General features: G+C 42.1%; 1 protein-coding gene across 1 annotated transcript in view; it reads left to right on the forward strand.

Moving 5' to 3' along the window:
• The window catches only part of GAREM1 (GRB2 associated regulator of MAPK1 subtype 1), a 105,652-nt gene that overhangs the window by 20,239 nt on the left and 71,853 nt on the right, over positions 1-13,560 (forward strand). The window contains exon 2 of the mRNA XM_072852560.1: positions 3,539-3,679. Coding sequence (XP_072708661.1) covers positions 3,539-3,679 — 141 coding nt within the window. The remainder of the gene's footprint in view (positions 1-3,538; positions 3,680-13,560) is intronic.

The following is a 13,560-nucleotide window of genomic DNA, read 5'->3' on the forward strand; positions in this document are numbered from 1 at the left end:
TCTGATTTTTGTGTAAGCAGGAGTGTGGGAGTATGTTGAATAGGTGAGAACCGAGTTGCATAGTTTGTGGATGTGAGGACTGCCGAGTTCTCTCCCACATAGTTAAAATGTGATTAATGAAAGGCTTGCATAACTTGCATTACTGAGACGGAGGGGAAAAATCAGATTGGATATGTGTGGCTGTTTTGCAAGGTACAGTTGGCTGAGAAAAGCTTAAAGGGCTAAGTCTGGGCTGTGCTTGGGCCAGGAGCCGAGTCTTGTAGCTAGGGTCAGAGGTGTCTCCTGCCTGAAGTGTCCTCCTCTCCAGGAGACAGTGAGCCAGTCTTACGTGGGGAGACAGACTAGAGGAAAATGGAAGAAAGAAGAGAGTATGTATGGCCACGTGTTGTTGTCCTCGGTCATGTTTGACGACTCCTTGTATTTTCTCCCCATAGCATGGAGGCCATCATTAGCCAGGTGTTTTTGCAGTCTCTTTTGGTGACAAGGAGCCTCTCCCTATAAAGTAGCCTCAGGGATCTGGTTTGCCCACGGTTAGGAAGGGTCAGGGTTGGTATGGACAGACCTGCCTGTTGTGAGGGAGCCGGAGGGACCGTGATCTCCCTGTTGCATCTGCTCCACCACCTCTCCTTGCCTCAAACTCCGTGGCGAAGCACGAAATTCGTTTCCGATGTAATTGGTTGGAGCAAATAATTGATGTAACAAGAATTGTGGTTTCCAAAGTTCTGTTTAAGTCTGCAGATGGAAGTAGCTGTATTTTTTAATTACGTAGCCACTGTTGGGCCTGCCTTAGTAATCTCTTTTTACACTCACCTGTCCCACCCAGTTTTAGTGTAACCACTTAAACAGATCGTGGCATGTGAGCTATGACTGGAAGCACCTTTTCATCATGGGTGTCTTTATTTTCCTGAGAATAGCTTTCTCAGACTCTTCGAGGGTGACCCATACTGTAATTATTTCCCTGCAATCCTGGATGTAGAATACAGCCTTCCTTTAGGTAACGTTCTGAAATTATAATTACAAATTGTAAGGCGGGGAAAAGCATACCAGAGATGCTTTGTATTTTCTTCAAAATTTGTTTACCACTGTCAGTGAAACTAGTAAAATACTAGTTCTTCCCTTAGGTGTCATTGGTTTTATTTTGTTGTGGGATGGAATAATTACTTGTTGCCATGGATTATAGAAAGCATGAGTACAACTCTCTGAACTGAAACATGAGTTTCAAATAATATCATTTTTTATTATTATTATTATTATTGTTTTCCCCCAAAATTGTAACCCTTAGCTGCAGCAAGCTGAAGATAATTTTTATATGTATTAGGAGTTGCCCTGTGAGCAGAGAACAGGAGATGCTTACAGTCAGATGATTTGGTAAAATTTAGCAGGTGCACGACTCCTCTAGCAAATACATCTGAATTTCCTTCAAGATATGGATGGGACCGAAGCGTGCTCCAGTGCTGCATGGCAGTTTTGCCACTCTCCCCTAGGCTTTCGGAGGTCCTTTCTCCCAGCACGCTGTGGGCAGAGGGGTGCTGCTTCCCAGGGAGCAGGAACTGGTACTGAGCAGCCTGTCTGCCTGGCTGGGTTGCCAAGGGCCGTGATCCAAGGAGCACTTGAAAACCAGTTCCTGAAATGTCCTTCTTACCTGGAAGTTACTTTCTGTGCTGTGGAAAAGAAGGAAACCTGGAAATGATACCTTCACAGGAGTAAGAATAACCAGTACTAAGGAGCTCTGTATACCTTTTTTTTTTCTTTTTTTGTTCCCCCTCTACAGCCCCATTACAGCAGTTTATCCACAGTTGTAAGTTAAAGCCCCAAATGTGCAAAGCAGAAACATTTTTTAAGGTTTAACAGGCCGTGGGACAGCAGACCCAGGGAAGTCCATCTCTTGGACTCCGCAGGCAGGTTGGGAGGGGTCTCTCCCTTGTTTAGCCAAACCCAAGTTTCTGGAGGAAATGAGCAGAATCCTGTGGCTGGAGAGTGTCAGAGCAGATGGTCGTAATGGTCTCTTCTGATTTAAAATCTAACAGTTCTCACATGCACCAGTTGCTGCGTTTTGAATCGTGTAGGAGGGCACTTTCTGATAGAATGGGAGCATGAAATCAGGCAGGAATGGGGTGTGTAGTAGCCATTGCCTACGGTGGAAAAGATTGCATGGTGTGGGCAAAAAATCCTCAATGGGAAGTATCTCTCCTCTGCAGGGATTGAACAGGTGAAATGTCTGCTGCCCCAGGCTGAGGAAAGTCTTATTCTTCCACTGACTTCAGAATATCAGAGGACAGTGAAGAGAAAGTGCAGTTTGTAGTAGTAGCTGAAGGGGATGGGTTTTTTCCAAACTTGATTCTAGGTCTAAACTACTTGCTTTATTTTTGGCTGTAACTCCAGAGGGCTGGTGGGAGAGAGGGAAAATGAAATTTAAAGCTTCATTATTCTTGGCCCATGTTTAGTGTCTGCTAAGTGTTCCTGAAAGTTCATGTGGCTGCTTTAAAGGCACCTTGAGAAAGGCTGTTTTCTGTGTATTTAATAGAGAAGTGTACCAAGCAGGACTGCAGGTATGCAAGAGCAGTCTGCTGTGATATGCCCTGCTCTATGAGACTTTGTTAATATATCATGCTTGGGATGTGTAGCTGGCACTTTGAGTAGTCTAGTGCTCCATGTGGCTCTTGCAATTGCTGGAAAGCCAAGCAAAGCACTCTTGTCCTGATCAGGCACCGCAGCTGCTGGAGGAGGGGAGGGTGCTTGATGGAAATGCAGAGGACTTGGGAGGGACAGGGGAAGAAAGGAGAGCTGGATCTCTGGCTGTGTTTGGGATGGGTTTGGCAGACACCACAGTACAAGAGAGGGCATTGCAAAGAAGAGCTGGACATCATCTGGGGAGGCTTCTGGTTGAATTTCTCTCTGAGAGCGGACTTCGGTGTGTGTTAACATCTTCCCCCCCCTTAAGCGGCAGGATTAAATTTACAGATATAGGAATGGCTAATTAAGCAGTAACTTGCAAAGGGATAGAATGACAAAGCTCAAATCTTTGTATCTGCAAGTGTGATACCCAATTACTTCATACTGATGAACAAGATCTGGCTTCAGGTGGCTGTAGGGTAGTGTGACGCTGATCTTTCAACATATGAAAATGTACTTATTTCCTTTATTTAAAAATTAAAAGAGCTCTCAAGTAGTTGTATGAAGTGAGATAGGAAGACATAAATAGAGATATGAAAAGCCTGCTTATGCAGAAAGCTGAAAAAGGAGCCTCAGAGCCACTGCTGAGTAATCTGGATTACACCTCTGTGGTATTGTTTTCAGGCACAGGCACTGAGTTGTTTTGGATTAAGTTTGTTTTCTGTAAGGTAAAGTCCTTACATTGTAAAATGAATGCTGTTTAGCATTGAAACTTACTTAATTGGATTTTTAAATATCAAAATGTCTGAAAAAATAAACAGTAATAAGAATGAACTGCTTATGATAAAGTTTTCCTAATTTTTCATGCAATAAGTGTGATTTTTTTTAATTTTATTTTTTTAAAAAACCTACATCTGTTTTGCAGGAGAAACTGTAGAAGGCCTTCGAGAGAGCGATTATCTTCTGATTCATTCATGTCGGCAGTGGACAACAATTACAGCTCACAGTCTGGAGGAGGGTCACTACGTCATAGGGCCAAAGATAGAAATCCCTGTACATTATGCAGGTAAAGCTATTGTTGACCTGAAATACAAATTCAAAGAGAATGAATTGCCTACCACTTAACACTGATCACTTTATTTGACAGAGTGAAGCTAAGCCCCTGATGTTGATGTCTGTGATTTAACTTTTTAATAATGTTACAGAGTGCAAGAGATACTGACTTACTCCCAGGGCTGCTAAATAGATGTATTTCATTGGGCAGCACATTGACAGAACATGTAGCTTACAGAGAAGAATCAGTTTCAATTTGAGTATAATGAATTGCCAGCGTTCCTCATCTGTGAACGTGGTGACGAAAGTGTGAAAGTTTGAAAATGCCTTGAAATGTTCGGTCAAAGATGGAATGGGTTTTACACTTCATTGCATACTCAAGCTGGCGGGGATTTTTTTAATACTTCCATGTTAAAAGCCAGGGACCTTTTGTAATAATACTGCAGTTTTACACTAATGCTCCTCGGTACTTCCTTGTCACTGTCTGCCTTTTTGGATGATGCAGTAATACTGTTGTTCCAAGTAGATATGATGCAACTAATCCATATTTATTTTACGATTTCAAATTATTTTTACTTTCCTAGGAAATTATTTTTACTTTCCTAGGAAATTATTTTTAATACTGTTTCCTGCTGCTTAATGTCCTTATTCACAATCTGAATAGAACAATACTATATGAGTGGGAAGTGCTTATCTTACTGCAGTAGGTACAAAAATTTTAAAAGCTAGAAAGTGTGAACTGAAAGAGCTGTGGCTACAAAGCAAAGATGTGGGCTTAGTGTTTTACTTGGTCTTCTGTATAGCCAATTGTCAGTTGAGTAATCTACTCAGCTCTCTTATGGTCTCCTTTAAAATGTTGGTGCAATGAGGGTGTGCTGAGTTGTATGAGAGCTGACTGAAATTTTTTGTTTCAGTCATGCCAGTGCTGCAACTGCAGTGATGCACCCTATTTCAGTGATGAAACTTACACCGGTTGCCACCTTAGGTACTGTTTCTCCTTGGAGTTCACTTCTGGAAGGTTAATTTTTTTAAGACATGTTTAAAAGCTTTGGTGTGATGGCATATAGTGTCATAATATACATGGCTTTAAAACTCTCTGAATTAAAACTTTCTTAGTATAAACAATTTCTAGTGCTTAGTAACATCGAGGGGTTTTCTGTTTTGTTTTGGTTGGTGGTTTTGGGGTTTTTTGGGTTTTTTTTTTTTTTTTTTTTTTTTTTTTTTACACCTCCTGGCTGTATGAGCTTCAGTGCTGTGGCCAGATAAACATTTCACTTCCTTCAAACTGAATGGAGCGTTTTAAAATCCTCACTGTGATTCCTGGAAGAAGGAGAACAGAAAATAAACTGGTTATTGGCATGAAAGAAGATTGGATCTTAAGGAGTTTACTAAAGCTTAGCTCTTAATTTTTAAAGGAATTAACAAAGATCTGCTAAGCAGGGTTTCCTGACTCCTCATACTTCCATTCATTCATAGCTTAAATTTACACAGGTACCAGCAGAATCAAAATCTGTCCCCTAAGATATTGCAAAAGTATCCATGTGTTTTTCTTTCTGGCTTGTGTTAATGCAGGAAAAGTGTGTGTTTAGCTGGCAGAACATGTTTTGCTGTCAAACAATCTCCAGAAAGTTCCCTGCCATACACCCCTCATTAATGAGATGAAAATACAGGGAGGTTCAGAAACTGCCATGTAGTGAGGGCACTTACTGGATATATGATGGGCTCCGATGCTGCCAAAGGAACTTCACAAAAATGGTCAGTACTAACTTGCAGTACCAGAGCATGTCTGATGGGCTTGCCTACAAGAAAGGAGAGATGTCTAAGCATGTGAAGGTTTAGTTAGCAAAGCACTGCAATCTGGTGCTTGGGGGGCAGCATCTAAATGCATTTAGAAACATCTTCGATACCCGAAAGGTAAATTTATGCTGCTGTGGAGTACCATACAGAAATCTATAAGCTAACACTGAGTGCACTTTCAGCGCTGCATTGTGCAGTGCCTCATGGCATCACTGCTTTTGGGATCCAGAACCCTGCATTGAAGAGGGGAAGTTTAACATAGCTGCCTAAGACGACTTGTGTCAGGCCAGTACCCTGCCCAGCAGTTATGCTGCTAGCTCTGGAGCTAGCTGGGGCATCTGCTCTGCAGTGAGCTCTGGGAAGGCTGGGAGGTGGGAGTGCTCCAGAATCATTACCTTTCTAAGGAGGACGTGCTGCTACCGAAAGGACGTGCTGTCAGGTGGTGGCTGCGGTATGAGCTGGCTGGCACGACCCCCTGTTTGCATGCGAGAACTTTCCGTCTTTGCAGAAAGTGCAACTAGAACAGCTGGCAGAATGTGTATATGGGGCTCAGCCATTAATTTTTGTTTTTAGAGGAGGGAATTTATGTCCTCCTAGGCAAATGTTTAAGCTGTATTGCTGTATAAATTCTTTTATTATAGGACTGACTTTTTGCATGCTGTAACTTTAAAATTCTGTCAAGTGAAACATGTACTATGAACACACAGCTGACATTACTGCTTGTGCTGCCTACCAGAATGACCCTTGGAGATAAAACATAAGAGTTAATTAAAATGATTTTCCAGGTTTGTTTTGGCTATAATGGAATAACTTTTTTTTTTAATCCCTAGCAAAATTTTAATGTAGCAAATTGCAGCGTGATTTTGATTGCAACAGTTGAGCAGGAAGGGAAGTTGAAACTGATGTTATTCTCCTGAGATTATGGGTTTAAGTACCGCAAAGTCATCACTCACATATATAAATACAAGTATAAAGTAAATCTTATTTTGCTACTTGCTAAATCAGGTTTTGATACACCTATTTAAACCTAAATACAATAAAGCCTTATTAAAGAAGAAAAATGCTGTATTTTACATTTAAGTGAAATCTCATTAACAGAACCTGAGTTCTGCAGTTCTGCAGTCCTGCCGATGGTCCTTTCCCTACTGGGAAACTGCTACCCTGGTTGTTTCTGTTGGGGATGGCTGACATGGTTAATTTTTGCTGTTGCTGTCAAAGAACAGTCATATATGACAGCTGTTAGTCTAACCATTCCCTCTTGAATACTTTTTCCAGTCTGCTTCTCTTTAGAGTAAAAGCTAAATTTAATGTAGCATCGAGTTCAATTTTCATGTAATTAAAACCAAATGGCTAATGTGTTTCTGGCTCCTAAAACAAAAGAGGTCTTCATGTGCATATAAAATGGAAAGCAGATCAGAATTACTGTCCTGATAGTGCCCTGCCTTGGCGTGTGAGAGTGGACTTCGCAAGAGTCCCAGGTAAACCATCACAACAGATGGACATTGCTTTGGTGTCCTTGCTTTCCTCAGGTACACAATTCACACCTGATACTTACAGGAAGGTCTTACCAGCTTTCTGTCTGAACTAGTTTTATATTGTTAATATAAAATATTTTATATTAAATAAAAAAATAAGGTATATTCTTAATACTAAATTTCTACTCTAAAAGTGAATGTATATCATCCAATACCCTCCAGCGGATGACAAATGTTGCTGCTAGTTTTGGCTTAGGCAGCACTGTAATCTTTACCTTGATAAATGTCTCCCTTAGTAGCCTCTGGAAAATACCGTTTTATGATCTGAATTTGGAAGATACAGGGCATGTTGATATGTTGCAGGATTAGACTTCACTGTGCTGCTGCTTGTCAAGAGGAACGCCTCTCATTCCTCTGCAGAGATACCTGCGCAGGAGAATGTGTCCCAGGGGTGCTGATGACCATGTCTCAAACATATTCTGTGATAACTGAAAGGCATTGAAGACACTGTCGGGGGGGTTGGAACACTGTGGCCCTTGGGTGCTGTCTGACCCTTCTTGTGTTACCTTCCAGGGCTATATAGCTTGAAACTATCAAAAGCGTTTTTGAGGATTCATCAGCTCAAGCCACAGATGTCTTCTGCGCTGACTCTGAACAGCCCAGGTTCAGTCTGTTGTAAATGCCTGTGCTGTGTGGCAACAATTCCTTTTGTGTGTAGATTACTGATTTGAAAGCTGATGGAGTTGGATGTGGTTGCTTAAAACTTGCTACACGCTAAAAGCGGCAGAGGGCTGTGGAGTGACCCACGTGTGCGTGCATACCCTCACCTACACACGGCGTAGCCTTTTCTTTCAAAGGCCGTGCTAGTATTGGTGAGTGTATGCAATGAAAGAAAAAGTACTTTGGGATGGGTTGGCAGCATCTAGGTTATTTTGCCCCAAGTACTCACTTCCATGTTTAATCAATTCATAACAGGACCTTTACTGTTGTTCTTTAGGGCCTTATCTCTGTTGTTGCAACTGATGGTTCATTTGCTTTCCTGTCCATTTGAGGGTTTTTTCCCTTCTGCAAGCAAAGCTGTTCCCTCGAGATGATGTTTAAAAAATAAAAATAAAAATCCAAACCCCTACCATTTCTTTAAGCTTCTACTTGGCTTTGCCCAGGGTTTGGAGGACCTCTTGTGTCACTGCTGCTGTCTCTGTGCTCATAGGAGGCAACTAATAAAGAAAATACTTTTATGAAGATGTTAGAAAGTAACACCCTCTTCCAGGGTGTGCCACCCTGTAACACATGTAGGGTGTTGGGAATACTCTTCCTGTGAACTCACGCTTCCCCGCCACATAGTGAAGGTCTGCAATTGCTAATACAGAGTAATCGCTGGTGCCATGTCCGGTTGCTTACCTAAGTGTGCTGATAGCTTTCTTAATGCCTCTTAAATGACGAAACATAAAACCTTGTCATGTGAACCTTCCCCAGGTGGGGTGCCGGGTGGGAATGAGTCAGAAGTCCCTTCTCTGGTGCTAGAACTGGTGTACAACAAACATCCTACTGAAACCTGTTTCTACTGGTTTGATTTGTTAATCATGGAGCAGTGCCTGATGGGCCTGTTCCTCATTGCGTCCTGCTAACGCGGAGGAAGATGCTCTCTGCAGGTCTTCTCAAGAGTGAACTTGCCTTTGCAGCGGTGGAGCAGGAGAGCTCCCTGAGATTTTGCAGTGTGCAGCTGCAGAAGTTTCTCTCTCATGTCCAAAAGCATGCCTGCCTCTGAGGTACAATTTTGCAGTCCCAGCAGGCGTACTGCTACCTGCTCTGGGATAGTCAGACCTTGGACACTGAGGGAGGAGAGCCCTGAAGTATGGTGTGAGTTAGGCATCTCCTAGTTGTCTTGAGGTGGTGACAGCAGCGGCTGTTGCTCAGTACCCACCCTGAACCTGATGCATCCAAGATCTGAAAGAGCTTGGATTTTTACTTTGGTGATACTGAGCACTCTTAGATCTTTATAGTATGTTGGGTCTTCTCTAAGTATGCTGTACAGCCCTCTTGATGGCCCTGGAGAGAGGAGCAAACATTAGACTGGCAAACGTCCTTTGCTTGACGGCTTTATGGTATCTGCTGCCAACTTGTGTTACTTTGGGGAGAGAGGGGGTGCTTCCCTGTCTTACATTCAGTTTGGACTCGTCACTCCCTCAAGTGCAATTTAATGCTGTCTGCTGGTCAAGGAAGGTGGTGTTGGACAAAGAGTCCTTTGTCTGGGGCTTTGCGTCCCTGGGAACAGCGGGTGGTGTCAGGGAGAGCTGTGCCTGTTCTTCTGTGTGAGTGGAGCAGTACAGCTCTGATGGGGTAATTTTTAAGTTCAAAGAGGTGGGTGAGATCTAAGACAGGGAGGGACACTGCTCTGAAGTAGGGAACTTACTTAGGTGAGTCCTTTCCAGCCAACAGGTACACCACTCCCTGATATGAAATATGTTTTACATTTTAATTTGTGTTTTGCTTTGAACTTAACTTGGCACCCAGCTATCACATAGTTCTCCTGGGGCTTTTGTGCTGTACAGCTGAATGTAACTTCTAGAGAACAGGGCCTGAATGCAGTGCTTCTGAGAGAGGCAGGCTGCCATGTGTCTGTGGGCTGGTAAACGGTTAATGAATGTATGTCCTCAGAAGAAAACCAAGAAAAAAACCAACCCACATGTTTAATGTCCCAGTACCCAAGTTTTGTTTTGGGTTTTTTTTTCTTGAAAACGGTTGTATGATCCGAAAAGCAGTCGGAAGTTTGAAAGCTTTTTTTCGCAGGTACATCTAATAAAAGTATTGCGACCAGCATATAGTCTTCATGCTTTTAAAAGAGAAATATGACTTCTGTAGCTCTGAATACTTGACTGTGTGAAGTTTCCTGAGAATTGCAACCCTTTTCTCCCCATAAACAAATAGAAGAAAGTCTATTTGGTATTTTTTTAGAAGCCTGATTAGAGAGTATTGCCTGGGTATTGCAGAGTGAGAGGGCACTCGTTTCTGTGAGCAATGCGTGCCTCTTCAGCTATAAGCCTGAGATCAGTAATGTCTGAAACACTTGTAATTGCCTGTATAGTATCATTCCATGCTTTTGTGTCAGGGAAATTATTATGCTTTAAAATGTATTTATCTGCTTGGTTTTAGTTTAATTGCTGCCTCCTTTTTCCCCACCAAAGACTGAGTTGTTCTACTCTAGGCAATCACAGCTTTGTAGTCTGGAAACTGTCTTCATATTCCTGGATTTTTCAAACCTGTCACCTTGAAATAATGGATGAACTGTTCTTCCATACATGAGCAAATATCTGTATTCTTAAGGTTGTTTTTTTTTCCCCCAGAGAGTTACCTTCAACAATTTTAGTTGCTGTCAGACTTGCCCATGGTCCTATCTGTTTGTTATTCCACTTTTCTGTGCCTATTTAAATTTTGGCAAACGTCTCTCCATTAATCTGCAATGCAATATCAAATCACGGGATCAAAATGCAGGCACTCTTACTACAACTTACTCTAAGTCTAAGTTGCTGGCAAAAATTGCTTATTTCTTTTGCACCTGTGGGTGCACGTGTTCTTCCTGTTCCTTCGTCTCCCCCCATTAGCCAGTCTGGTGAAGTAGCAGCTTTTTACCTAAGTTTAATGAAATATTCCCTTTTCGTCTGACCGCCTGTGTTGGAGAATTTCTTCTACTTTGCATTTTGTTTTATAGCTATTAAGGAATGTCTTCCCATTTTTTTTGTTTGTTTGCTTGCTTGCTTACTTGATTTTTGATTGAGCAGTTTGTCCTGAGCCCAAGGAGTTTGTTCTGAGTGTATACAGTACTTGCGTTCTAGTATTGTGCGCCGGCAGCTTCCCAGAATGCAAGCTATGGATCAGAAATACCTTTTCAGTGCGAGGAGGTGGTTCAAATTTAGCTTCTAGTGAAACAGCGCTGTGCAATTCTTCATCAGGTTGCACTGCTGAGAATCTTTCACTCTCGACTTCATCTCTCTGGAGTCAGCCAGACTTTTTTGCAGTGTCTAGTTTCCTTAAAGTTATCATGCTCATGAATTAAAATCAGCGGGCTGTGAGACTGCTTCTCTCCTTGTATATATACAACCTGATGGCTATGAGAGATTTCTGGAGTCACCTACAGAATTTGTAGAATTTGCTTGACGTTCAGTTTGGTGGCTGGATATATCAAACTTTGTGTTCAGCCTTCTGGTGAAACCCCATTCAACTCTATTTTAGTTCCCATTCACCTTCCAGTTTTGCTGCCTGGCCCATCTGAAGTGTCTGAAACTGCTGTAGAGTCTGCACCTCTCAAAGGCTGCTGCTCTTTGATGTAATGAGAACAGTAGGGTTAGGGTAGTATTCACAGGGTAGTATTATTCCAGGCAATGGAAGAAGAGTCTGATTATGTCCCAGAAGTTCATGGAAAGAACATACCTGCATTTTCTCTCTTGCTTTCCAACCTAGAATAAGAGTTTGTGGTTTGTAGACACCAGTTTGTACTATAAAATTTGTTTGGTTTCATGGGATCTGCTTGGTGCCTTAAAGGAAACAAAAGCTTGTGACGATAGTGATATTTTTCACTACTATCTCAGTGATGTATGTGGTGGAAAGAGGCATACGTTTTTAGATACAGCTGTCATGCTCTCCTCTACTTTGACTTCAGCACAAGTATAATCTTACCCTTGTTTAAAAAACCTAAGATTTGCCTCAGCATTGAACTTTGTGTTTTATTTGTGAGAAGGGAAAGGGAGTAGGAGGAGAGAGGGAAAACTTGCAGCTTTTACAACTGATGATTTGAAGTATCACATGTTCCTCTCAGACTTCCACAGTTCTTGGCTGTTACTCTAAGTCTGCAAACTTGCAACTTGCTGAAATTCAGCTGTGACCTTATAAGCATTCACCGTAAGGTGGATTTTTTTGTTTTGTTTGCCTGTTTCAGATCTCTGTGGGCAGCAAAGAAGCTGATCGGAGTTGCATCAATTAGGAAAGAACTCTAGAGGCTTGTACAAAAGAAATTAACTGGGGAGGATGATTTTTTGAAAGATTGCAGTTGAGGGAAGGGTAGAATAGCAGCCAGGAAACTGGTTCCCAGAAGACTGGGAGATGGGCTAAATCACACAGGATTTGTTTGGCATTGCTTGAATTACTTTGCCTTAGCTCTTGGCTGGTGCAGTGGAGCGCTGGGCTCATTTGCATGGTGCTAGAAAGACTTAAGTGCTTGGGAGAAGGGTCTTAAAAGCTGCCTAACTTAACCACTAGGAAGCTGAGAGGAAAAAGCTGATCCCCACTGGGAATTTGAGATGTATTTAGGGCTGCACTTGAGGTTCCAGTCTGATCCCACATTTCCGACCACTTGAGGCTGCCCTAACTACTAGCTACAAGGAAATTGGGAATGCTTCCTCCTGCGTTTCCAAGAGGAAGCTGTTCTCCTCTTTCATGAGATATAACTTAAGGATTTAAAAGGGAGTAGATGCATGAACCCTACAGCCTACCCAGCTGGTAAGCTCCTGCCAGCGAGGTTGGGGTAGGGATGAGCTGTCTGTTTCTAGGCACTGAACAAGGCATGAATTAAGCGTGAAGCTGCTTTGCTCTTTCCTACCCTGAAGTAGATGTTCAGGCACATAGAAAACCATACAGTTAAAAACTTTAAGGGTAGTTAGAAGCTCAAAGAGGGTCTGATAGCCTGCAGTCTGTAATTGCAAGTCTGGAACTTCACACCTGTTTTCCTAAAGTAGGAATTTTACAGATTTAACACTACCTGTCTGGCCTTGAAGTTGACCCTTGATGGGAGAAGAGAATAAAGAGAAGGCAGTTGTAAAGGGCATGGTCACTGTTTAATCAATAAAAAAAATACATGCTTTCCCTTCTGTGCAAACCTTGAGGAAGAATTTTTGTAAAATCTGTTTGAGCTGAAAAGTGGTATGTTTTGAGTTGATAGTTTGTATGGATAACGATGGCTTTTGCTCATCTCTTACTTAACTCTGGTGCATGAAGTTGGGGTTTGTGTTTTCATATGAACAGACCAGCAGGTGCAGAAGAAAGCAAGCATATGTCACTGCTGTGAAATCTTTACAAAGAATGATGCAGTCACCAATGCAACTATCCCATGACTCTTACTTTTACCTGGATCATAGTGCATGCTAGTAGCAGATAAAGACTTTTGCAGAGAAGTGCAATCCTTAATGCTTAGGGGATTTGGGTATGGTTTACTGCATACTTTTTTTTTTTTTAACTTGATTTGGCTGTCTCTTCTGCCTTTGGTTTCACTTTGATTCAAGTTCATCCCCTCTTTTTTCTTCACTGATATTCTGAATTGTTACATGGTCTAAATCTGCATGGGAATTTGGGAGGGAAGAAATTGCCATGAGCTTCCTATGATTAGTCTAAGAAATCTCTTTTAGACTGTCTGTCCCTTTTGCTTCTTGGGGCTGGAGGAGGAACTGTTAAAACTGAGCTAACATGGCAAACAAGCAAGGCAAAAATTATGAATGTCTTTCCCTTCTGTAAATACAGAACCCAGCTGGCAGGAATGTAGAGCAGGGTTTTTGATAGGTCGTGTGTGTTTGGGGAGGGAGCTGCAGAGAAATCTGTCGCACAGGATGATGTCATCTTGTGAATTTTTGGATGC

The sequence above is a fragment of the Ciconia boyciana genome, chromosome 2, assembly GCF_034638445.1.
Source record: "Ciconia boyciana chromosome 2, ASM3463844v1, whole genome shotgun sequence".
Classification (NCBI taxonomy): Eukaryota; Metazoa; Chordata; class Aves; order Ciconiiformes; family Ciconiidae; genus Ciconia; species Ciconia boyciana.